Source organism: Ochlerotatus camptorhynchus, unplaced genomic scaffold (assembly GCF_037179485.1).
Source record: "Ochlerotatus camptorhynchus isolate MF236.1 unplaced genomic scaffold, CSIRO-AGI_Acam_v1.1 ptg000090l, whole genome shotgun sequence".
Classification (NCBI taxonomy): Eukaryota; Metazoa; Arthropoda; class Insecta; order Diptera; family Culicidae; genus Ochlerotatus; species Ochlerotatus camptorhynchus.
Genome location: NW_027040580.1, coordinates 1,426,253 through 1,453,397, shown reverse-complemented (window position 1 = coordinate 1,453,397; position 27,145 = coordinate 1,426,253). Strand labels below are relative to the sequence as shown.

At 38.8% G+C, this 27,145-nt stretch overlaps 1 protein-coding gene across 2 annotated transcripts; it reads left to right on the top strand.

Moving 5' to 3' along the window:
• The first annotated feature begins 898 nt into the window (after positions 1-898).
• CycE (cyclin E) lies at positions 899-26,903 on the top strand. Of its 2 annotated transcripts, XM_065218583.1 has the most exons (8): positions 899-1,061; positions 2,126-2,400; positions 11,783-11,873; positions 22,461-23,046; positions 23,279-23,466; positions 24,993-25,405; positions 25,480-25,711; positions 25,779-26,903. In XM_065218583.1, exons 2-8 carry the CDS (start codon positions 2,387-2,389, stop codon positions 25,956-25,958), a joined length of 1,704 nt encoding a protein of 567 aa, XP_065074655.1. In that variant the 5' UTR covers positions 899-1,061; positions 2,126-2,386; the 3' UTR covers positions 25,959-26,903. The 2 variants fall into 2 exon arrangements, with proteins under 2 accessions (XP_065074655.1, XP_065074654.1); XM_065218582.1 differs by lacking the exon at positions 899-1,061 and having other exon boundaries at positions 1,725-2,400.
• Positions 26,904-27,145: the final 242 nt, after the last annotated feature.

The following is a 27,145-nucleotide window of genomic DNA, read 5'->3' as shown; positions in this document are numbered from 1 at the left end:
CTGATGCAGTAAGTCAACATGCTTGTGTCATCCTCCTTCGTTTCACCTCGCGCACTAGACCACGGAAATCTCTGTGTGATAACCCTCGAGAAAACCTTTGTGAAAATAAGTGAAACATCTGGAAGCCAATGCAGGAGTGCTGAAACTGCCGCAGTAAATCTAAAATGGCAAAAATGTGTAGTTCAACAGATAAGCCCATAGAGCTGGCCACACTGGCGAGCAAAGCGCATTCCGAAAGCTTTTATGATCTGACAACGGTAAAAAAATTCACGAATGAAGTCACAAAAGCTTCTTCATCAACTGTGGTCACGATGGAAAATGAACAGGTGGGCAGGAACTCACAGTCTCCCAGTGTTGGTGAGTTCTTTGCCGTTAATGTTCACGAAAAGTTCACTATTTTGCTATACAGAAATTCAAAACAAAAATTTTATCTGCGGATTTGAACAGTTTTTGACCTGTTTCATACTACCGGAAGGTGTATGCTGGTCTCAAATGCCGTGCCAAACTGATTTCCTACTCAATTAATCAATCTTTGATGTGAAATTCGCTAATAAACACGAGGCGCATTTCGTATAGCAAACATGCCATAACAAAATGGGCATGGTTCATTTAAGTAAACAAACTAACACTTCTTCCGACTGTTACACCTATGTATTAGCCGTCTCGAACTGTGGTGCTGCGTGCCATGCTCAAAAGAGCGCGTACTGGCGAAAGCGGGACAGTTGCTCAGTGTTTATAACCGAATCTCTGTAAGTTTCCGTTAGTTAAAGCAAGACGGCAATGGTGGCAGGGCTAGCAGCTGACAGCTAGATACTTTTTTTTCCCCTGTTCGTGGATTGTTGTTGCTGGTGCGCAGCATTAAGTCGCTTTTGGCTCGCAATCATCGGCAGCCAGTTGTCAGGAGAAGTTGGCGATATAGTTCTTCGTGTCTTGCAGCCATCAGTGCAAAATGTACAGCCGGTGAATTTAGTGGAAATTGTGGTGGAAATTTGTGAGATAGGTGAAGAACGGTAATTTCCCGTGAAAAAGCAGTTCAATACCGTTGGGTTAGTGTGAAAAAGGTAAATTTTGGCGATTATTTTCAGGTGGAAATCGGCACAAACATGAGACTAACCTAGAATCAGAAGCAAAGGTGGGATAATGAGTTTTTCGGCAGGTTTTGGGACGATTTATGAATGAAAACTTTTCTGAATTTTTTTAAAAGTAGTTAAGTGGATCTTGAACGTGAAGAATATGATGGCACAATTTGGAGGCAGTGAAATTATTTTATGTTTTCTATGAAATTTTGACAGTGACGTTTGTGTTAAAGTGCGGGAAAATTTCCCGGTCAAAATCTTGTTCATTTTTGCTAAAAAGCCAGTTTTCGCGGAAAAAATCGGAATTTCGCTGTACAGAAGAACTACAGGCAAGTGCAATTAACGTCCCGTGCCATTTCGGTGGAAAAGTACTGTTTTATTGATGTGTGGTACCATTTAAAATTCGGAATCGATTACGTGTCTACTTTATATGGCCTTTAAATTTTGGCGGGAGTGTGATTTTCTAAGTCAATTTTCAAGCGCTTCCGAGTATTGGAATTAAATAAAATCCAGGTCTTCGGGTTGCTCGTGAAGTGTTCTATCCAGTGGTGCGTGAAAAATTTGATTTGGCCGAGATTTTCCGGAAAAATATACGCGCCAAAATTGACCTAACTTCGGTGAAAATCTTCCTCTTTTTACAATCATTCATTCTTCAAGAGCTGCGCAAGCAGCTTAGCAGTAGTTCATCGAGGAAGAAGAGGTGAAAACTCATTTGGTGCTAGAACTTCGAACGTGTTGCCTCGTTGGAGCAATTAGTGTGACCGCTATCGGACAAGTGTGCCAACGGATTGTGCCGGTTCGAAGGGAAATCGGTTCTCCCGTTATTGGACTATCCGGATCCGAAGGGGTTTCGGAATTCAGCGGGCTACCTCAAGCATAAAACCCCATTGATTTTGGGTAGTTCCCGTGCGGGAAGATTCGTCAGCCATTTAATTTTTCCACCTCCTTCATTCTCCTGCCTTTCTTCTTGAGTTTCGAGTTTGTGCGTGGTTGTGTGGTGGGGTTCGAAATTCCTGCAGAGTGTTAACATCTTGGTGCTGGTTCTCTAGGAATTTTTGCCGGGAATAAGAAGTACACGCTCATTGAGCATCGGCAGCAGCAGTAGCTCAGCAGCAGATACCAGGAGGAGGAAATCTGGGAACCTAAGTTGTCCTCAGTCCTGGAAAGTGAGCTTATGTGAAAGTGGATAACTGTGGAATTAGAAAGCACAAGGAGTTCCGGATTACCGTCCGGTGCAAGCGGTCCAGGCGAGGCCTCGGCCCGAACCAGTAGGTGAAAGCAGCTATCGAAGAAGCCCAGCCCCGAAAAGGATGGATCTGTATAGGTAAGCTATCCGAGATTTTTTTTTAACGCTTGTATAGTCCTTGCTACCTGAGTATGAGCCTTTTCTCTATCTTTTCTTGTTCGGGCCCTTCGTGTCCTTTTTCGAGGGTCGTAGAAGTAACTGTGAAGGAAACTGTTGAGGGAAGGGCAAACGTTTTGAAATATCGGTACAGACTTCATGTGATTTTAACATTCTTAATTTAGAATTTTTCACATATTTAATCGATATATTTTAAATGAATTCCAGGGAGAAAAGTCCGTTGTTTATCCGCGAAATGTTGGTAAGGAAAGATAGGTATCTTGTCTTTGGATTGAAGGAATCTTTCCTCTGCGCGGTTTCAGGGGTACTAAACTCATTACTCAAAATTGAATCGAGCTAACTTCAATTTCGGCAAACGTGGATTTACTGAAACAGTGAGTTGAATTTTCTGGGCAAAAGTCGTGTAAAACCAGGAAAAACTTCTCGAATGTGAGGAAAATCCATGAAATTTTCACTTTGTCTAGTAGTATACTTAGAGACGGAGTGAAACCTCTATCGATTTTCCTCATGTTCGAGAAGTTTTGCCGAAATTCAGTCTGTCAGATCTAAAAAATAAACTCGGTATTTGCTTCTCTGCAGCAAACATTAAGTTTTGGATACAAATCTTCCATAGGTAACCTTGCTCATATATTAATGATCCACTTACTTACGACACAAAAAATGCATTGTTGGAAGCTTGAATGGAAAACTTAAATGATTTGTTAAGTTTTCCAATATTAATGCCAACAAAAAATACCTTTCTGATCTTCTTCTTCTTCTGGTGTTATGACGTCCCCACTGGGACCTTACATCGGCTCTCAACTGAGGGTTGATTTTTTCAACTCCGCTTAAGCTTTGAACCAGGTTTAACTATATGGGTAATCATGGATTAAGATATAAGCGGCGGTGAACAATTTAGAGAATTCTAAGCTTCTACCATGTTTGCATCAGTGTGTATTGTGTGGCAACTAGAATCATACTCTATGCCCAGGAATGCCGATAAATTTTCCAACCCGAAAAATTCCTAGCCTCCAGCATGGTCTTGCTTTATAGCTGCGCCTTTATCGACTGAGATAAGGGAGGCCCCATCTGATCTTAAATAGCTCTAATATCTTACACTTAAATCGCAATCAAACTTTTGAACAAAGGAGTTGAAGCTTCTTCCGAATATAGCGTAACGTGACTTATTTCAGTCACAATTGAAGAACATTACTAATGATGTCAGTTTCTAATATTACCCCTCTAGGTCATAACTCAATCACTAGGGTTTAGGAAGACATCGATTGGGAAATAGAAGTCATGCCATTTTCAACCATCAAACTGACAAGTTGAATTTCTTCAGCTTCGGAAGTGGGACATCAGCGCTGCTATTGCTAGTAAGAAGCAGTATGTCGATTGCTGCCGTTCGTCAAAAAAAAAAAAGTTAACTACGCATGAACTACAAAGGCCGAAAAATGATTGAACCGAGCTTTGCTAGAATCCTTTTACATCTTGAAAATGTGAAGAAATTAGTTGAACGAGATGCCTGCAAAATGCAGATAAATTGTTGGAGAAGCTTAACGTTTTCACAAACGACGTGATCTTTGGACGAAACAACGAAGTCTTACGCAATTACGCAGTCGTCGGGCTCGACGAAATCTTACATAGTTATATATTTGATTTAAGTTTTCAGTCGCAATACTTTAAGATGTTCATTCACATCATTCGAGCAGATTAAAATGACGTTTCCTACATGCAAAGAAATGATTGCCAACTTTGGTCATTTTTACCGAACATTCAAGAGCTGGTAAAAATCATGCATTTTAATGCATTTGTTTTAAGGATTTAAAACAAGAGAAACTTGACATTACCGAAGTCGGTAATAATTTTTCAGTGTGTTCCCCTCGAACTTTACCATGGAGCAATATTATGAGATTTGTTCTCCTGGAACTTCGAGTAAAGAGGGTTTTATGCTAAACCTAAAAAATTTGAAATGTATTGGCTCATTTTCTTAAAATCGTTGATCTGTTTTTCATAACAAATAATTATATTTTATTCCACAAATTTCAATTTTATAGAGCTGACGCATGACGTTAAGTAGCACACAATATTCAATGAATCCAAATTATCCAATAAATTACAGTAAAATGTTTCAAATATCAAGAAATCTAGGGTTTTTCGCAAAATTACCAGTGATTTTGAATGCAATTATTTAGGCGCAACTGTTCATTTAAAACGTATATTTAAGGCGTTTCTGCTGACAATACTTTTCAAGCAAAGGTTTTAGCATTTGAATCGGATTCAGAAAACGCACATTTAATAAGAACAATTACTAAAAATGCAATGGGAAGCCATTTAAGGGGTTGATCAATTTCACCCCATATCGATATTTTCAAATTTAAGATTAAAAAAAAAAATCCTTAAAATTAACAAAACATCCAATATTATAAGAAATCATGCTGCTCTTCCATCGTCCTGGAGTCCCCATAACTACTGATTTAAATACTATTAGTTTTTCAATTTTGTGTATTGTAGAAATTTGTTTAGATATGAACGTTAAATAGTGATCAATTTGCGCCCGGATTACGGACCATTTAAAACTCTTCGGACACGTTCAAGGAATGTTCAGGGTATTCCAATGGAGTTTGGGGATGTTTTGATGAACTTGAAGGATCCTTTAGTTGAATAAGGAAACCTTCGAAGATTTCAGGGAATCTCAAACTCAAGAAAACTTCAGGAAATACAGAGAACTTGAAAAATTGAGATAGTTCAGAACTGAACAGAACTGCATTGAAATTTAAATAATCCCAAGAAAGTTTATGGGACTTCGTGCAAATTCTGCATAAAACATACAGAGAGATAATTATCTTTGTAGATGGTTATCTTCCCAATGTTTATTAAACTTGTGCCCGTGGTTCTATTAATTTAAAATTAACAAACAAACATCGAACCAAATTTGTACAAAAATAACGCTTCTGTCACATTCTTAATTTAAACCAGGTTCATCTATGCGTTTCAATAAGCCTTTGCCCATACTTCTTCAAAATACATTTGCTTTAATACCGTTAAACAGCTTATCACCAACTTACGCTGAATCAAACAAAATGATAGCAAATGGATTTTTCCAATAGTTTTTAAAACATTTTTTCTGCATTTCATCCTCTCGAAAAGAAAAAAAACCAAAATGACACCCCCCAAAAAATGTGTTCGCATATGACTATGTTTACCGACACACCACACCGACCGCCTGGCGAAACCTATTGGTTGACAGCGCGCCAGAACTTTAATCATTGCCTTTCTTTTCCCTCCTCTTTTGACGAAACGCCAACCACACAGCGAGCAATGCCCGACGCAATATTGGCGCTCGATTTTTGAGAGCTGTGTTTTTGTTGCCTACTGCTCCTCTATGGATTCGCGCGCGCCTTCCTGCTCGCGAATGTGGCTGATGATGGTGATGATGATGATAATAGGTGGTGGTGAAGCAGAAGATTGGCCCACAGTTTTCCGCGCGCGCTTTCCTGGTTGTGTTCTTTTTTTTTTCCTTTCCCTCTCAATTCTTCATTTTTATTTCGGCTACGTCACGCGTTGGGGCATTTAAATCTCACCCTACAGCCACAGCACAGACCGGATTCGCGAATGAGAGAAGTGGAGCACACTCGCTCGTGGCTCGCGCCTACTGAAACCGATGGATGATGATGTTTGTGACTACTTACTATACTCGTCGGTCGTAGCTCCAAGAAAAAGTTGAATGAATGAAAGCACAGAGACGAGATCGATTTTGCGATTTTCTTTCCCTATCGTTGCATTTTTGGCTCAAGCATATTATTTGGCAGAGCAGACTTTGAAAATAGGAGGAAAAATGGGAAAGATGCTGTCAAACTGTGAAGCGAATGAATCGCTGCTGCGCGCGAAACAACGGCAACTCGCGGATGAATCTCTCTTGTCGTCTTCGCTCGCTCGCTCCTAGCTTGGCTCTGGGCGGTAAAGTGTGGTGGGTCCGGTTGCTGTTGATTACGATCTGCTGACTGGCCTCCCGCAACGTTTGTTTTCGCGCTTTCTCTGTCTCGCGCCGGTGTGTCTGTCCTGCTCAGCGTCTCGCCCGCGAAGGCCGGCGATCAGATGGTCTCGTCGACATCGCGCTTTGTGTTCCTACGGAGGAGACGCGTGGTACTTTTCGGATTTTTTCGAATGTTAGTTGTGTCATCTCACCGAAAGTTATTCGTCTGTTGGTCTTGGTTGTTTGTGAAAATTATGAAGATTTCAAATCAAACAGATTCGTTACAAGTTTGATTGTAGTCAACATTCTTAGAATTTGCTCTGAATTTTTTGCTAAGCCGGTTTGGAAAAGTCCAATTTTTTGGCAATATGGATTACCTTTTATGAATTCACAAGAGCTTGTGGGTAGGCCCATAATACGCAATCTTGTTATGACAATGTACGATCACGTTTGCTTTAGTTAATTTTTACTATGTTGAAGTAAAAAAAAAATCGCTGACAGTTCTCACAGAATTCTGCACAACTATAGAAACCTAACGCTTCTAACGTACGGCAACTATAGGAGCGTTTCCCCTAAACTCTTTCCAAATATGTTCGAAATTTTGTGGAGACTGAATATGGAATTAATTCTCAAATGGTCCCATATGCTTTTATCTAATCTCTTCATCGACTTTCTCTTTCGTTAATAACTCAGCTCTCCTTCTCAAACTATGTGGTAAAAATAGCACGGAAGCTGTTTGTGGTTATCAAAAGAGAAATTCGATGAAGAGAATTGATCAAAGCTACCTGTAACATCTAGAAGTGTACTTAAGGAGCTTTAGAAGATGTGCCTTTTCTCTTTTCTAGAAATTACTTTCAAGGATGTCTCTAGGTACTTTTAGGTTGTGTGGTAAGGTCCGTGCAAGCACCATAAGTTGAACAGTGCCTAATTATGGACAGTTCAACTTATGGTGCTTGCACGGTAATCAAATCTTTGTGAAATTGATGTTTCGTCTTTAGTAGCACTGGCACAACATTCCGATATATAACACCAAGCACATTTTTTTATTCCTTTATTAAAGCGACTTTCTTGAAGTAATTTTGAAAAAAAAACTCAAACAATATCAACAAATTCCTTTCAATATTTCAATAAATTCAAAAAGGAAATACATAGATCGTACAATCGTCAGGGGGTTACACTTGTCCCTAGAGAGGTTTTAGCTCAATTTGAACTAACTTTTTACTAAATTACTTTTACTAAGTTTGTGTTAAATTTGCATAAAGCTTATCACTGGAACACTGCAGAATTTATAATCTTTTTGAGTATTGTTCAATTGGAGTTGCAAACAAACGTTGATGTTCTACGATGTTTGTCAATTTTCAAGTGTCCATGGTTTTAAATATCCCAAAAATTTGCATTTTTCATAAGTTTATCACTCAAAATAACAAAACCAAAACAAATTACCGTGTATATTTTTCCCAGAAAGACTATACTTTTCTCAACAACTTTGTTTCAAACGTCATTTTGATTAAAAGTGACGTCTACGTGCTACAATTTATTGAAAATGTCAAACGCCATTTTGAAAAAAAGAAAAATACAATATCCAAAATGGCCGATTTTTTGCAAAAATATGAATGATTGCCCATAACAAACAATAATGCAAAGTGTCATGCAAATCGGAGAAGGACGAGTAATTTTTTAAAATTTTTGTTTTGCTATTTAGCGTGGAACTGGTCTCTTGTACATTTTTTTTCCAAATTATGGAACTGCGAGTATTGTCGGCACCGTAGGAATTGTAATACTCCCTGGAACTCCGAAAGCGAATATCAAGGACTCAGATATATTTGCAATTTCCGGAACTCTAAGAAATTCAGATCCTTTTCTACGCCCTGAAACTCCAGTAAAATCGTCCACACTCCAAATACTTACGAAATACCAAAAACTGGCGTTGGAGCTCCTGGAGCAGCCATAACTTCGAAGACCCTGAGTCCCAGGGTTTGGCAGCTCCATGAATCCAGTAAGAGTCGGATGGGAGCTAGTGAAATTTTCCAGATGTTTATTTTAATATCAGAATTGGCAGCCACGTCGGTTTGTCGGTGGGTAATCCTTGCAGTGATGTTGGCTTCCATTCTCATCCCAGGAATTCTAGGAATTGTGTTTGGAGAGTTTCATGAGTTCCGGAAGTTTCTCTAGTTCCATAACCTCTCTATTTTCAAGATGTTCGTGGATAGTTATATAACTTTCTGTAGCTCTGTTAGTTCCTGCGCAGCTGCTATTCGCATAATCCAATCATTTCAATAAAAATTCAATCCAAATCCAAGTTCAATTTAAAATGTAATAAACATCAAAAGCTATCCTGAATCTAATTTAAACCTGTCTAATTACCTATACAAATCCAATCCAAAACCAACCCACTTCTTCTTTTCTTCTTCTTTGAATTTTAAGCTTATTGCTTATCGCTTATTAGCTTATTGCGTGCTCTCTACTTAGTGTTAGAGCATTCGATGCGTGTACCATTGTTGCATTAGTATAATTGTGTGGCAAGTACAATCATACTCTATGCCCAGCAAAGTCGAAAAATTTTCCAACCCGAAAAATTCCTAGACCACACCGGGAATCGAACCCAGCCACCTCCAGCATAGTCTTGCTTTGTAGCTGCGCCTTTTCCGCCTAAGCTAAGGGAGGCCCCCAAAAGCCAACCCAACTCCAATTTAAATCTAATCCTAATTCAATCCAATCCAAGTTTAATCCAAATTCAATTTAAAACCGATAAAAATTCAATCCAAATCCAAATCAACCCTTATTAAAATATAGTCAAAATCCACTACAAATCCAATTATAATCTAATTAAAATCAAATTAAAAACCAGTCCATTCAATAACAATTTAATCCAAATCGAATCCAAATTAAATCCAAATCCAAGTCGCTTTAGTATTTAATATAAATCCAATCCAAACTTATTATGAATCTAATTTGCACCAAAGCCATAACCAATACAAATAAATCCAATTCAAATTCAATCCAATTCAAATTCAATCCAACTCAACTCTAATTAAATCTAATAAATTCATTCCAAATCCAAGTCCAACTCAAAATTCAATCCAAAGCCAATCCAAATCTAATTCAAATTTAATTCAAATACATTCCTAATGCCGATTCGAATCTAATCCAGTTCAATTTCAATTGTGATGTGTGATGTGAATAGAACCCACCATCAGTGCAAGGATTACCTATGACTGCAGATACTTCACTGGTTGTAAAGTTCTGCCTGATGGTTTGTTGCAGCAGGGTGAATCAATTTCATTGAAGACCTTTGGAAGACAAACGACAAGATGTACGTCTATCAACACGTGACAAGGGACTGGCAAATCCACGAACTCTTGTCCAGTCTACAAATCCCTTGAAACCCTTAGGCTGCCCCCCCAAACCCAGCATATAATAATGTTTGATAAATGAAATGTATTCAAACAAGGGATATTTAGAGAGAACAATCTTCAACTGGAACGTACTCACCAAATCAATATATCCGGGAGCGCATTCTCGGTGCTTAATTTTCTCTAGTCATTTTTAAACAATTCCTCCTCCAGCGAATCCAACCACACAATAACTGCTAATCCAGTTCAATTTCAATTCTATCTAAACTCAATCCAAATTCAATTAAATCTAAACTCAATCCAATCCAATTCAATCTGAACCCAACCCAAATCTATTCCAATTCTAATTCGAATGTAGTCAAAATCGAATCCAAACTCAACTCAAGTTCAATCCAAAAACAATTCAAATGCAATCTTAAACCAACCCACATCCAAACTAAATTAAATCCAAATCTTATTCGAATGTAATTCAATCGAATCCAAATTCAATTCTCATCCAATCCGAACACCATCAAAATCCAATACTATTCCAAACATAATGTAATACAAGTTCAATCCAAATTCCATCTGAGTTCAATCCAATCCATAGTCATTATAAATTAAATCCAAAATAAGTATATAGCTGGAACTTAAAATATATTCCAAAACTAAGTATTTTTGATCCTTTTAGCAATAAGTACAAATTTTTCTTGTCCGGATGACGTATTTTTCTGACAACAAAATGGAGAATGACATCCATAGGCCCACATTAGAGCCACTTCCTCTGCCTCGTTAAGTTTTGTCACTTAGTAAATTAGAGAGATTTGAATACGTTTTCAGTATTTTTAAAGAAATGGCCACTATTTCTGCTACTTAAATCGTTAAGAAAAAATGTGAGATTTATTATATTTCCAGCACTTGGAAAAGCTAAGTAAACATATTCGAGTTTTTAGTCAAAATGTGATTTTTGTATTCTTTCCAATTCAAATTCAATCAAAAAGTGATCCAAATCCAATTCAATGCTTAAACAATGCAAATTCAATCCTAATCCAATTAAATTCTTATCCAAATCAAATTCAAATTCACTCCAAATGCAATCGTAACCCAATTCGAACCAAATTAATATCTAGTCCATTCAATAACAATCCAATCGAAACCCAAGTTCAATTGATATTCAATGCTAATCTAATTCAAATTCAATCCAATTCAAATCCAATCCATTGTATAGAATCGCTCGAAAGCTGAATTTAAGTTTTGCTTTTGCTAGTCCATTGTTTTGGTTTTCTAAAATATTCGTAATTCATCGATCATATTCAGAAAGCTATGATGCAAAACAAGAAAGTATTAGTTGATGCAGTCTTGTTACCAAAACCGGGAAGGGTCTGTACAGCTCATAATCATTAAACTGTCCTACATGCAGAGATGGATCGCTCTTTTGGGACTATGTCATTACTTTTTAATATAGAATGCTTACGTTAAATCCAGTAGAATTATACCCATCTTAAAAAAGATAGTCTAGTGCTATTAGTCTCCGTATCAAAATTCAAAATTTCCGCACCACAGAGCCACACTTTGTGTTTACACTGAAGGTACACTTTAGAGCGCTCTCGAGTGCACCTTCAGTGTAAACACATTTTAGGATGGGTTGACTGGAAATTCAACTGGATTTTACGTTAACATTCTATATTAAAAAGTAATGGAATAGCCCCAAAAGAGCGATCCATTACTGTCTACATGGATAGGCAATCGTGTAAAGATGGGACTGATATGCAATTATGGGAAGTTTATTTTAGAGTAGTTTAGCTATTGATCAGTACTTTCATTTTAGGAATCATATTAGTTTATGTTTAAAATTGCCTCTTTTGCTGCCCCCTCAAACTTCCTACCTTCTGTACTAGTTGTCTAATACTTAGGACAATGTTCTTATACGTTATTGGATAATTAAATATCAAAATTTGTCCAGAATAGGTACAATTCCTCCAATTATATTTTAAATTCCCGAATAGTTCAAGTTCCAATCTCTAATCCTCAAATGATTTTTCCTTTTGCCCCGTAGTTCCGAGGATGTCAGCATATCGTCAACGTCGGACATTCCAGAACCTCGAACCAGAAATAGTCGGAAGCGGAAATATACCCTGGACGATGCGGTAAGTAGTTGACACGTTGATCCCTATTCGTAATCCTTACACAATGCGCGCAAAGGACCGTCTTATTCAGGACAATCCAAAAACCGTTACACCACAAATTGTAATGCACATCCTTCCGAGTCCTTGTGTTATTTCTTGCTGGGAGGATCGCGCCAATAAAAAGAAAACAACCGAAGAATGCAGATGTTGCCTTGTTGTGCTAGTTTCACACCGTGGGGGTAACAGAAGACGGGCTTCGTTTAATTCTGTGGGGTGAAAATACGACGGAGGTATAGCTTGTATGATACTGTACCAAACGGAATCGCCATCGTCAAAGGTAGTCGCCGTGAGTCACATGGAATAATTTACTCCACGCGCTTTTTTTTTGTTTTATTAAGGCGTATGTGTGAGTATTGGACATTGATTTGACTCTACGAAGTCCATGAAGAAGTTTTAGTTTTTTTTTCTCTAGCTGCGCTTCGCTGGTTTTTGCGATTCAGTGAACTTGAACTAGTAAGTGCCAACATCATTTTGGCAATTATCTTGTAATTGAATTGAGTGTGTATCTGAGATCCGTTGGAAATATGAGCATAATCAGTTGTATCAATCAATGCTTATTTACATAATCGACGGTTTCGAACTGGCCTTATCTATCCCTTTAAGGAACCTGCAAGTATTAGATAATAAAAATTGTTTGCTCTTCCCATGTCCTATTACCCTATCTATGTACTCAACTGCCTCTGTACAAACCAGTAGGTACTCTATGGGAAAGCGTCGCACAGCTGAATTTTGGCGCTCTTTGCTGCGGCGTTTCGGAGGTTCATTCGTCGGATTGACGAAAGCCGTGCGTCGAATAGAGACACACAGAGACGTTGGCTATGACGACGCTTTACATCCAGATTCCATTTTCTCCCTGTTGCTTTGATCAACTTTTTCTCCCGGTACCTACCCAGTGTTCTCTTGTTCTTATCGTCTTCGATGATATTTTAAAAGGCAATACCTACCAAGCACCAGGCGTTAACGTTGGATAGAGGGACGAGAGACTCTACCAGGCGAAGTTGCTTCTTTAGCAGCTCAGCAGGCAATTTAAACCTAATGTACCAGAATTCGAGACGAATGAGGAACCAAAATAAACAGCCCGAGAAGGCTCGTTTGGCATATTTGGCGAAGAAGAAAGGAAACCGGTATTTTGGATGGTTGAAAGCTACGGGCTTATTGCCCCCTGGGTGGGGATGTTCAACCTTTGGTTATGATCAATCAGTTTGTCCAGATTAGTTTCTAGCAAATAGATCTGCACGGAAACTGCAAAACACTCAATATTGGCTATAAATTATGCATTTCCGAAGGGAAAGTGGAATTTACTCATGGATTAGAAATTAGTAAAAGTTTTTGATTTTGAATATCAGTTTCTCAAAAATGAGTAAACATTTTACTCATTTTATGGGTAACCTCATTTTCCGTCGAAACTGCATACATTATTTTCATTATTGAGTATTTTGTGGTTACCGTGTGTAGTACCGAAGGTTTAAGATACGCATTTGAACATCCCTATCAATTTGAATGCGACAGTTTTTTGTTTGCAATCTTCATGCTTGCATATGCTTGCCGGGTACCACCCGGGCAGTCGCTGACTCGACCTTGGGTTCGCCAATTGCGCAGCAGTGCATCCTTTTTGCATGTCAAGTATGTTGCTGCAAGGCTGATATGCAATTTAGTAAACTCAAATTATTGTTACGAAGAATGATACAAATTCGGCTTTCGTGGAACATTCTCAACCTTTTTCAACTATAACCAATTTGACTGCTCAATAATGAGCGCAAGGCACGCGCCTTCGTCAACACCTCCCTCGTTCCCTTTTATTTATTTTAATACAAACCATTCTCGATCAAATTTATTATGTAAAGGGGTCGTTGAAATTGAGTTTGCCTGGTAGTTCCAGTTTGTTTTGTGTTCGTTTATTTCTTATATTCTTTTTTTATCGCGTCAATCCACTGACTATCACACTTCTCCATCGGCATCCTGTCCGACGTCGACGTGGTCGTCGTTTATTTACCTCTATTATATTGTGAGAAATTCGAAGAGGGTAGCTATTATCCGCGCCATATGTGAACTAACTCACGCATACCTACACAGTTAGGTCATCCTGGCACACTAGACAGGCTATTGCGATCCGATACAACATAGCTACTATTTTGCCAGTCAGGGTCTATATAGACTTTAAATTTTCCATAAAAGTAAACCTCTGTACTGCTTGGTGGGAAGGATAGGACCAAGAGGGTAACTAATGGGTACCAGTTCTTGTTTCACGGCTGTATGCATGCCTGTGCATTTCTGGTTAAATACTTTCATATTGCTTTGCTGTCAATGTGCATCGGAATGAGGGGGCTTCGTCGTCCGCAACAGGAGGAATGTATGTAGCTATATAATAATAAAGGAAGCATAAGCACAACTAGAAGTACGGAGGGAGAAAGCTTAAGTTTGCGCGTACCGAAGCGGTTTGAATTTCCCGCCAAAACACGGTGTCGTGTTTGGTAATGTATTCATACTTCAGGACTGGTTTGCTGTAGCTGTTCTAGAAAAAGGCAGATATCAGGCGCAGCGCGTCATTAATCTGGTTGAACGGTTGATCAACTTGATTGGTGTTCTTATCACGTTTCTCATTCGGATTTATTGTAAATTTATGTAGCCATCATAGGATACAACTTTATCACATCTACCGAATACTATTCGATAGTTGACTGTCTATCAGAGTAACCTGGAAAACCGGGAAAACCTCGGGGTTTTATTTTTACCAAGAAAATTTCGGGATTCTCAAAAGTTCTCAAATAATCTTGTAACACATGTTTTGATAGATGCTTATTTTCAAACGAACTCAGTTTTCTAGTTTGAGTTTTCAAAGTTTTGCAAATCAAGATTACTAATTAACATCTCGACCATATTACGTCAAGTGTGATGTACGATGCAAAACCCTTTGAAACGAGCTAAATACATGTAGTCTCGCGTAACACTTGAAAAGGACCTATTAACTTTTGTAAACAAAACTTGTTAGGCAATTTTCACGCGAACTGAAATACGCCCACGCAAACCAAGAGCACTATCGGGAAGGAGGGAATTTCCCCTACCCGATGGTGTTGTTGGTTTGCGTGGGCGTTCTACGGTTCGTGCGAAAAGGATCTAACAAGTTTTGTTTACAAAAGTTAATAGGTCCTTTTAAAATGTTACACAGGCATTGTTGACATAGATTGTCATAAAAATGCGTAGAATTTCTATTGAAGCAAAACCTACGCTAATAGCACAGACAAACAGACATAAACTCGTAAGTTTTTCATCGAACAAGCATTTAACGGTCAATTTAAAAGTATCGTAGTTGGTAGTACCGCCACCTGTGGCGTGCATAGTCAATTCCCTTGCGTTTGACGTTTACACACTACCTCCATCTGATCAGCGTACTACCCACCACAGTGTACTCAACAGATGGCGGTAATGTTTTAGCGACGATGTTTTACAGTGAGAAATATTCAATGTGTTACGTCTGTTTGTCTGTGCTAATAGGGTCCCATCCTGCTTAAAGCGTGTTTGGATTTTTTTTTAATTTTTTAGTACAATTACAAGACTATGTGTCTTTTCAATCTTTTCAAGGACGTTGTGAACTTCTTAAGACAATCTCGTGTTTTGCCAATATTTGTTTACTGCAAGGCCTTTTGTTGGTTACGGTGATTCTTAGGTTTTTTTTTTTTTTTTTTTTTTAATCTTTATTTTAGAGATTTTTAGCCTGAGGCTAGTTCATCTCTTGGTGATTCTTAGGGTGATAACCGGAGAGCTGCCTGTTACGAAGATTGATCCCAGATCGCTCTCGAATCCGGGAGATATCCAGCTGGCTGACGCGATAACATCAACATGCTGTTGAATACCGAATTGATATTTGAGCTGCTGAGGTCAGGACGCCTACAAGAGAGCCACTCTGGCTGGGTTCTTAGTGGTCCAGTGTCTATTGATGAATTCTTCGTTCATTCTGTGTGCGAGCTGATGGGAATGAAGCGATTTTGGGAATAATTATGAATTATTTCGGTAAACTCGTGAAGACTTGTTTCGAGTAGTGTTCGATAGTTCTGCTCTCAATCGAGCACTGCTATATCTATCAATCAGACGCAGATGACCGGACTTCAGATAGCGCTGCCAGTTTATTATCAGCAACCTTCGGGAATGCGTCAGATTAGATTCCCGATCCGGTCTAGTCTTTCGGGTTGGAAATTTGCAATGTCTTGAAGTTTCGTATTCCATGTACAAGTTCAAGATATTGCAAATTTGTTCCGATCAATTTCAGGGAAGTACACAGACCTTCAGAGAATTTATGTAACCTTCAGAAATATTTCAGGAATTTCACAGAAGTCTAGATATTTCCAGGGAAGTTTCAATGTGTTTACGAGAATTCCATTTATTTCAGAGCAAGACCGAGATCTTCAATAAAATTGAGAGCTTTATGGTAGCTCCGCTAACATCAAGACATCAGAGAATCAAAGTGCAGTTCAAATAATTTCATTTACAGATACTTTATAGAAGTTTCGAGAAGCTTATGGAATCTCCGGAACTTTCAGTAAAGCTATGAATATCCGGAAAATTTAAGAGTATTTTAAGGGTTTTATATCATGCAAATTTCGAGAACTTTGACTGCCCGACTGCCCGACTGCCCGAGAACAGTTGGTTTTAAATTCGCTGTCACAAAAACAAACGTTTTCATTAATGTGAATAAATGAAGATTCTGAGCTTGTGAAAACTCCCGAACAAGAACTTGGTATAAATATAATTGTTGCTGTAGCGTCATGCTAGCTGATTTGTGCTTCCGTGGGTTTTTCTTATCGCGTGTTCGGTTCTACGCCTCCGCTTCCGGAATAATAGTTTTCGTTTACGTTTTTGGTGTTGGCGTTCTGCCCCACGATCACGGGAAAGATAGTTTTGAAGGTTAAACTAGAGCCAGAAAAAAAACTCCCAAATATGCTTTGCTTGCGGGTCGATATGTTGTTTTTCCAGTAGCTTTTCTCTCTCGCTTTTATCACTTGACGTTATTTTAATTTTAGTTTTGTGCCTTTTCAAAAAAGTAAAGATACAATGATATTTTAAAACTGACTTTAGTGCACGGTCCGAAAGAAAGTTTGACGGGTTGTGTAGTATTTTGTTAGTGTGCTTGTGAAATTGCCTGATTTACAGGAGGCGGAATCTTTGGTGAGATCAATCTAATATAAGTTAATCATAAACGCTGTTCCACTATTACTAAATACGCACTGGATTTGAAAACATCATGTTTTTGAATCTGGAAGTGTGCTGGCATTGCCATTATTCAATTGATAACGGTAATTGTAACGGTATTATTGCATGTGGAAGCGACCTCAGATTAGACGTGAATAACCAGGCATTCACCCGGTTCATGAGTTGATGGGTCGATAGGTAGGGTCCAGGTGTGGGTAGCATTGGTGCTCAGCACGGAAAACAAGATCGACAAGAGTGACCAGGCATTCTGAAATGGGTTACTGAATCTCAACAGAGCTATCACCTTTCAACTTCCGGGCTAATATTGTTTGCAATGGGATCAGTATAAGATAATAATAGATTATATTGCAAACAGTTTTCTTCCATAAAAACACAGCCGGACAGTGGAAGTGGGATTGTATATACATACATGGAAATTTCGAGAACTTCAAACAATTTAGCTAAGTTGATTAGAGAATATCAACGAAGTTCCATTAATAAATAAAATGCGAGCACTTTTAGCAAGCACCGATATCGTCAAGAAATTTGAAATTAGGAGCAATTCCTAGAATTCTATGATTGATCCGAAAACTTTAAAAGCTCAAAATTGAGCGTACACCTGAATAGGCAATTTTTTGAAAGACTGTGAGTAGATATATTTTTAAAATCTTGGCAAGTGGTTGAACAACTATTTGTTGATTTATCGGTATAGCTTTGGACTTTATTGGCAGAGTATGTATGAAGTTTGAGTAATTTCAGTAAAACGGATTCAATTTTCAACTTAAGTTAAAAACGTAAAATTAGCGGCATTTTAAAGATTATTATTTTGACTACAGATTAGCACAATTTCAATATGTTTGGCTCATTGTATTTCAAGAAAAAGTGTTGTTTTTAAAGAAATCTAGTTTTTCTAAAATAGCTCTAACTTCTTACACACTCATCCAAATAAGCCCAATACCATACTGATAACCAATAAATGGTTGATGAGCCAGCCGCCAAAAATTTAGAACTCTATCTTTTTAAGTTGTACTCGTACAGTTGTTGTTCTGAAATGTACGAACAGCTGTATGCTCAATTTTGAGATTCACTGTATATCAGAAAATTTGTCGGAACATATATTTAGAAAACTTAAGGAATGTCCAGATAAGTTCAGAGAAAATTAGTGTTTAAGGCAAAATTCCATGAGCGTTATAAAGTTTATAAAACTTAAGGAAGAGTGTGGAAACTTCAAGGCAATTCAATTAATTTCAGTAAAATTGCGGGTTCTTATAACAAATACTGAGAAATTCAGGGCAGTCTAGAGAACTTTAAGGAAATTCAGAAATATTTTGGGAAATTTTAATCACATCAGGAAAGTCTAGACTATTGAAGAAGTAATGAATTAGTGTCGAAAATTTAAGACAGTTCATGAACTTCACAAAAATCTTGAGAACTTCAGTGAAAATCATAGAACTATATTAATTATTCCGTTTTGATTCTAGGAAAATTGCGGCATAATTCCACGACATAAATTCCAGAAATTTCTGAAAAACTCGTGTGCAGAGATCTTAAGTAACTAAGGAATTAAGGGAAGATTCGAGAACTTCAGAAACATTAGCATAATGCGGGCGCATTTAAAAGAAGTTTAGTAAGCTCCAAAAACAGGGGAATTTCTGGGGAAGTTCAATTCCATTAGCTTACCAGATTTTCAGATAATTTCAGAGATGTTAGGAAAATTCTTGAGGTCTTCACTGAAGGTTTAAAAGTTCACTGAAGCTTAAAATTTTTAGGACATTTCAATTCAACTCATGGCAGTACAACAAGTTTCATGAGAACTGCAAACACTTTAGAGAAGTTTTGAGAATTTCAGGAAATAACAGAGAACCTCTGAGAAGTTCCGTTAACATTTGAGAAATTACTTAATTTTTAACGAAGATTCGAGAACTTAAGCGAATTGTTTGTTGAAACTTTAGAGAAGATCCATGATCGTTTGAAAAATTCAAAAAAACTTTAGGAAATCCGAAAAAAGTTTAAGCAAGTTTCTCAAACTACAAACGAACTACAAGGCAGCTTAAATAACTTCAGGATAATTTTGGGGAACTTTCAAGTAGTTCTGAAGACTTCAGAATAGTCCATTCCATCTTCAACGAAGATTTCTCATGAAAATTCACTTGGATTTCTCCTTAGCATTTGCTTTGTATTTTCCCGAAGCTTTCATGGAATTATTCTAGAATTTACTTGGAACGCTTCTCTCTAACAAAATATCATCAGAATATGCTTAGTATCCAGCATTTTACGAGCGTTCATGGCTCGCCACAATCTGGTTGAATTTCTGGTAGGGAACATATTATTTGAAGTTTGGCTTGTGTCGTTTGACATGTAAGCGGTCAAATTTGATCCCTACCAGAAACTCAGTCAGATTGTGGCGGCCATCAGCGCTTGTAAAATGCTGGATAGTTCTTGCAATTCCATTGAAATATTCCTCAAAATTTCGTGGAAACTATCCTCCAAATTCCATTTTCTTTGAATTTTCGTCGGAATTTCCTCGAAATTCTCCTTGTTAAGAAACGCTTTGGAAAGATTCTCAGAATTTTCATTGAATTAATTTTAGGTTTCCTTTTGAATCTCACTCCTCCCCTTGTAACTCTACTCAAGTTTCCTAAGATTTCATTTGCAGTTCTCCTCACAAATTTCTTATATTTCCCCTCATAATTTGTTTGGCAAACTCTCCTGGAATTATTTTCCGAATTCCTTTGAAAATGTAATCCTGGACGTATTTGCAGATTTAATTGTATCCTCCTTTTAGCACCCCTCTCACCCCATAAGTATTCTCCAAAAATTCCCAAGAACTTATGCTTCGGATTCGGTTTCTCCCACAAACTTTTTTTTTATCCTCGATTTGTTTTTCGTCGATCTTGTTTTCCGTGCTGAGCACCAATGCTACTGACGCCAGGGAGGTAGCTCCCACACCTGGACACTACCTATCCACCCATCAACGCATGAACCGGGGACCAACGGCTTTACTTCCCTTCCGAAGAAAGGCGTGATCAGAGATGTTATGCCTCAGAACATACCGGCGGCGCCGATTGGGATTGAATCCAGGCCTGATGGGGTGAAAGGAAATCACGCTTACCACTACACCATCGGCGCCGTTCATAAGCTTCATGAAATACAGAATTCTCCTGAGAAATTCCTATGATTTCTTATACAAATTTACTTTGAATTCCATTCAGGGTTTTCTTGAAATTCTACCCAAAACTATATCAGGCTCTACAAGGAATCTAAAATTCCTTGTAACTACATTGAAAGCAGATTGCACTTGATGTTTTTCTCCAAAATGTTTTCCCCAGAACTCCTTTGGAATGAGCTCCTTAAAAATTATAATAAAATTCCATGAGCCCTTAATACTGTACAAGTAATTTGACTACAGATTCTTGGAAATTTCTTAAAGTATTATAACTTTTAAGTCCAGAACTTATTTTTTTTTTCAAATTTGAAATTCGTGATTACCTCTCACCCCAGCAAGCCTGAGTTCAATCCCAGTCGGCGCCGCCGGGATGTTCTGAGGCATAACATCTCTGATCACGCCTTCCTTCGGAAGGGAAGTAAAGCCGTTGGTCCCCGGTTCATGAGTTGATAGGTAGGGTCCAGGTATGGGAGCTACTTCCCTGACGTCGGTAGCATTGGCGCTCAGCACGGAAAATAAGTACGACGAAAAACAAATCAAGGAAAAAAATGAAATTCGTGAGAAATATGCATATGCCAGAACAAAAGAAAATATTTCAAGCCTCGGCAATCGATTTCCCTCGGTGATTAGCGCTAGGTTGCGGAACAGAGACCGACGTTAAATAAAGGAATGAAGAAGCATTTTTTTTTTCTTGTGTGCCATCAGAACGACTCTTCTTCTTCTTCTGCTTCGTATTTCAAGCTTATTGCTTATTGCATATTACCTCTCAACTTAGTGTTCTAGATGCACTTACATAGTTATTAATTGAGAGCTTTCGATGCCAGTACCATTTTTGCATTAGTAGAAGTCGATAAATTTTCCAACCAGACAAATTCCTAGACCGGACCGGGAATCGAATCCAGCCACCTCCAGCATGGTCTTGCTTTGTAGCTACGCCTTTGCCGACTGAGCTAAGGGAGGTCCCAATGACTCATAGGTCACTTTTAGTCACTTTTTTTACAATTGATAAGTCACTATTTGGTTACTTATTTCTTCAACATGGTCATTATAATCACTTTTATTTACATCATTGATCGCTACCAGCCCTGCTGTTGATGTTGACAATTTTTTTATGTCCCGTGACCCATCTTATCCACCCTTACCCTGTTCTGATATTGACAATTTGAAATGCCCCAACAACGACATTAATCGACTTGGCGCTATGTTTGAGGAAGAACATCGTCAGCTGAAACTTCTAAAATTCAGTGGCAATTGGATCAAGATATGAAGCAGAAATGTTGGAATTGAAGCTCATTTACTCGATTTGCAGAAGAGCCCTAAGGATTTCAAGATCACCGATTAACCAGGTGGGGTGCCAAGAATTCGTCATCAACTTCGAGGCGTTGCAGAAAGGTGTGCTGGATTATGTCATTGTTGGTCTGTTCATTTTCTTTTCCTGTGACAAGTCGTAGCCGTCCCATCAAATCAAATCGAAAACCCTTTTGAAGGCAATCAAACATCCTTCGAACCTTGGAAAAACAATTGAATTTGAAAGAGGAAGGCATTTGTTGGTTTGATTGACAAACAATTGCTCTCCGTTGCCTGCAGAGTGACCAGCTGCTTTTTCCAACTCTTATTTGCTCCTTATTATAATTTTAAATGCCGCTGCACAGTCATCAGAATCCTTCGTCCTTTGCCAGTCATTATTGTTCGTTACCATAAAATGCCTATACTAACTTGGCAGCTGTCCTTTTCGACTTGGCGTGCATCCTTACTCGTTTTGCCTTCTAGAAAGATGCCGTTACCGATTCGTATCCATCCATGAAAAAAAAAGTAAAGGGCGACATTCTTCTCCTTTTGTTTGTTCTGTTGATACATCTATTCGCCTGGGAAATGAGCGTCTTGCACGTGGTAGTTGTTCTAAATGAACAATGATGTTCGTTACCATCGCGACTACCTATGCCTGTGTTGCTGTTGGTTAAATGAGGAAGCATTTTCCGGCCCTTTAAAATTTGGTAAATAATATCCGGACCGGTTTTCCGCAAATTTCCGCAACCGTCGTTGTCAGCTGATTGAATACTGGTCGTCACAGTCAGTCGATCGTTGTCCGTAGGAATGTGGCTCACGTTGCTGTTTGTGGTGGATTACTTTTTGGTCCCTCTTTCGATCGGAATTGATGAGTTTGAATCTAATTCTATTTTTTTTTTCTCCTTCAACAGGACATAGAAAACCAGCGGCCCAGCAAGCGGCATGGCGGTGATCGACGGTTGTCGCCAATTGCAGCGTCTTCTGCTCCCGCGGTACAGGTGCAGGTCCCAAGTGTTGCCAGTTCGGCGGCATCCAGTAATAGTGCCAGCAACAGTATCACCATCGGGAGCAGCGAGTACACCTCCGATACGCAGAGTTCGTCGGAATGCTACTCAACGACGGCCGAGTTTGACATTTTCCCACTGGCTAGTCCTACCTCTGTAAATAGTAATATCCTTAGTCCTTCCTGTGATGCATCCCGTGGCAGTTGGCACACCACCAAGGGTGACACGACGCCGCACGGCAATAGAAAATCTTCGTCTCATAATCGACAACATAGTGAAAATAGTGGTAGTACCAGTAATAATAATAATAGCAATAGTAAATCTCAAATTCCCGCCTCGCTCTCGTGCTGTGTGACTCCGTCGTCCGAGCAGCGAACCTGCCCGTTGCCTCAGTTTGCTTGGGCCGACTCCAAAAAGGTGTGGAAGCTCATGTGTCGGAAAGACGAGAAGGCATCACTCGAGCGGGAACCCAACATGTTCGACCAGCATCCAGGTAAGAGGGATTTTTTTAACGATCCTCGTAATTATCCCTTTTTTGTTCGCTGTAGTGGGAGCCATGATAAATGACAGGACCTCCTAAATCCATTATAACTGTAACAATCGAAGAAAATGTTTATGACTTTCCCAGATTCCCATACTACCTGTTGTTAACAATCTATCCCTTGCACACACACACACATTTAACTAATTTGGTTGTGTTTGGTCCTTTCTTCTTCCTTTCGCAGGCCTTCAGCCACGAATGCGTGCAATCCTACTGGACTGGTTGAACGAGGTGTGCGAAGTGTACAAACTACACCGGGAAACGTACTATCTGGCGGTGGACTACATCGATCGGTTTCTCAGCCGGAAGAAGGAACAGAAGAAGACCCACCTTCAGCTCCTGGGAATAACGGCGCTGTTCGTGGCGGCAAAGGTAAGCGTCCAGTTAAGATGCAAAAGCGGAGGCTATATATTGGCAAGAAACATATGATTTAAGCAATACATTAGTACATACATACATTGATGAGCGTAGCCAGGCTTGAACATGGAGGAATCGAATGGATTCGTCCCCAGAATGTTGACAATAAAACTAAATCCGGTATCACAAATATTTCCCTTAGAATCTTGTGATTTTTTTTCTAGTCAGGGATTTGGAAAATGGCAAATCCAAGTCTACGATCTCACATATTTTGATTGTCCTTAGAGTTGACACATAAGGTTCATGTGATTCTGTGGTTCAATTCCCAATTATGATATCACATGAAAGTTATGTGAAATTCTAATGAATATTTTCCATTGGATATGTGATTAATTCTTTGAGTGTAGATTTCTATATATTTTTTGTTGGGTAAGATGAGGCAACATGGGTCATCTACTTGATTTATTTATATTTCTGTTTGTCATTATTAACAGGTTTAATGTAGCCCGAATTCTCTTCAGAAATCCCAAGAAATACTCCTCAGAATTTCTCTGGAATTCGCCTTAGGATTCACCTGGAATCACGGGGTCCTAACATTACCTTAGCATTTTGTTCAAAACTATTTTGGATGCAATCGTTAGGTTTGCCTTGAAATTATACTCAAAACGCGCTTGGAATTCTTGCCAGACTGAAATGCCTTGAGTTTCTATTCAGAATTCGTTAGGAATTCTATCAAGAGATTCCTAGGAATTCTCTTAAGAATTCTCCTTTCGATTGTCTTCGAATTTAGGATGCCCTCAAAATTACCTTATAATAATTCTGCTCAGAACAACCTTGGAGAACAAGATTTCAATTAAAGTTCTCCTCAGAATTGCCTTGAAATTCTGCCCAAAACTGCCTCGAAATTCATCTCAGAATTTCCTACGAATTCTCATAAGAATTCATCTGGCATCAGAAGGTCCTCAGACTTACCTTAAAATTATGCTACCTTGGAAGCAATCCTTATATTTCACTTGAAGTTATTCTCACAATTCCTCAGAACTGCCGTAGACTCAATAGCATTTCGCTCAGATCTACATTGAAAGCAATCCTTAATTTTTTTCTTAAGTTCTTAAGAATTAAACTAGAACTCTCTTCATGCATTAATGACGTAAAAATTGAGGGCGTAGGGGGGATACAGATCGTCAATGTGTTCTGAGACCATGAACATGTTTTAATGTCTGACCTCTTGAATCTTAAAAAATGTCTAAGTCTGGGTCTCTATAAAAAATTTCTTGTTCTAGATCCTGAATTAAAATGTCCCAAAATCTGAAAGGTCAACAATTTGTCTATTTTTTAAATTATTAGAATACTGTAGCATGAATGATTATCTACGATAAAAAAAAAAACACTGACAAAGGGAGACTGCATTCGCGGTAATACCCTCCCTTCGGACTACGCCCATGAATACATTGTTGAAATCTACTGTGAAGAACTTGGGTTAACTTTTGAATAAGAGAAAGCTTTTCTAACATCCATCAATTCTCCACCTCCCCCAATAGGTCGAGGAAATCTATCCGCCCAAAATCGGCGAATTCGCCTACGTCACGGACGGTGCCTGTTCGGAGGATGACATCCTGCGCGAGGAGCTGCTGCTGCTTAGTGAACTCCAGTGGAGTATCAACCCCGTAACGGTGATGGGTTGGCTAGGGACGTACATGCAAGTCAACGCTACCAGCCGGCAGATGGAAATGATGCACCCACATTCCACTAGCTGCCGGAAGAAGCAGCAGCAGCAACAGCAAACCGCAGCATTGAAACGGCAGCCTGACGAAGCCTTCGTATATCCCCAGTTTTCCGGTATGGAGTTCGCGCAGACTGCCCAACTTATCGATCTGTGCTCGTTGGACGTCGGTCTAGCGAACTTTCCCTACTCTGTGATCGCCGCGGCTGCCATAAGCCACACTTTCGATAGGTACGGTTAATACTGCAGACGTTTTCCGATTGTGGCAGTTTCGTCTAAACGTTCGTTTTTGCTTCCCATTACAGAAAAACCGCTAACAGTGTGTCCGGTTTGGACTGGGACGTGATTGCTCCGTGTGCCAAATGGATGGAACCGTACTTTCTAGTGATCTGCGATGAGAACGAAGTATCTCCGCTGGCACTGCTCGAGTCCAACGAACAGGTCAACAGTAGCTATGGACTGGCACACGTTTGCCCCAATCTGGTGGCGGACAGCTCCCACATCATCCAGACGCACACCACCTCGTTGGATATGTTCGTAAGTGTTTCCTCGCTTGCACGATTCACTGTGTACTTGAGCTCTAATGTTATACGTTCAAATGTAGGATAAAGCATCTCTTCGCCGCGAACATCTCGCAGTCGTCGCCTGTATCATTCAACAGGAAGCCTCACCCGCACCTCTGTTGGATCCCGAGGGCCTACTAACTCCACCCGCTTCCAGCCGGAAATCGCTCGATGCAAGCAATCCTCTCGAAGTTGGGAATAAACTGGTGAATAAGACTTAATAGACTGTAAGTTGAAGTATGTACTAAGATTTTATAATATTTTAAAGAGTAAAAGAGTTAAATAGTTTTTGTCTGACAGTTCAAATTGCAAGAATTTTTATGCAGAACCAATTGATGGAAGGTTTAAATAAGTGTATCACTATGTTATATCTCATTAACAATCTACCATCAATTCGCAGAAACGGGTTGGTATATGTCTAAATAGATATTAGCTCTCAATAAAACGTTGACTTCAGAATGCATATGTATATACTTATAGCAAAATATTCATCCAAGTATTAACAATACTGCCAACCATACAATATAGTACAAAACATACGTTGATACTTTCTAAGCAATCGAGCTTTTCTCTCCATCCGCATTAACATCCTAATCATTAAACGATTTTCCCACTAACAGCTAACACATACGATGATGCTTTTAATAATTTCCTTCAGCATCCTTTCTCCCATTTACAAAACAAAACGTAACCATCTCCACGCTTTTCTCTCCATCCACATTAACATTCGAATTATTAAACGATTTTCCCACTAACAGTTAACACCTCCGATGATGCTTTTAATAATTTCCTTTAGCATCCTTTATCCCATTTACAAAACAAAACGTAACCATCTCCACGCTTATCCCAGCAATCCAATTAACATGGAATCCCCCGCTTTTATCTAACTACTAACAACTATGGCAACGCACTACCTATCCTTTTCCGAGGCTTTGGAAAAGTATCAACGTGAGTGGAAAAGTTGGAAAACGGAATTTAACATTTAGAGAAGACGCTATTGGCAACAATAGCGGCAATCTCCGATAGAGCAAGGGGATTTAATGTTGTGTATATATAGTGTATGGAAGCGTATAAATTTGCAGAAGTTGGTTTGAATGTATGTGAGAGAAAAAAGACGCTTATTAAATTAATGGATCATTTTTCCCTGAAACTAATGTTAAGCATTTTAGCACAAGTTCAGTTCGTAAATCAATTACTTAGTAAGTAGAATTATTAGTTGATCAACCTTATAATTATATTCCTTGTTTAGTTCGGTAAGATACATTTATATCTAATATTGTCTAAAAAGAAAATTCAAATAAAACTGTTAAACAATAAATTTGCATTCTGATAATTTTGAGAAACTATTGGGGTATTGACCACTTTGTCAAGCAGTTTTGGCGTGACTTTCTACCAAGCAATTTCACAA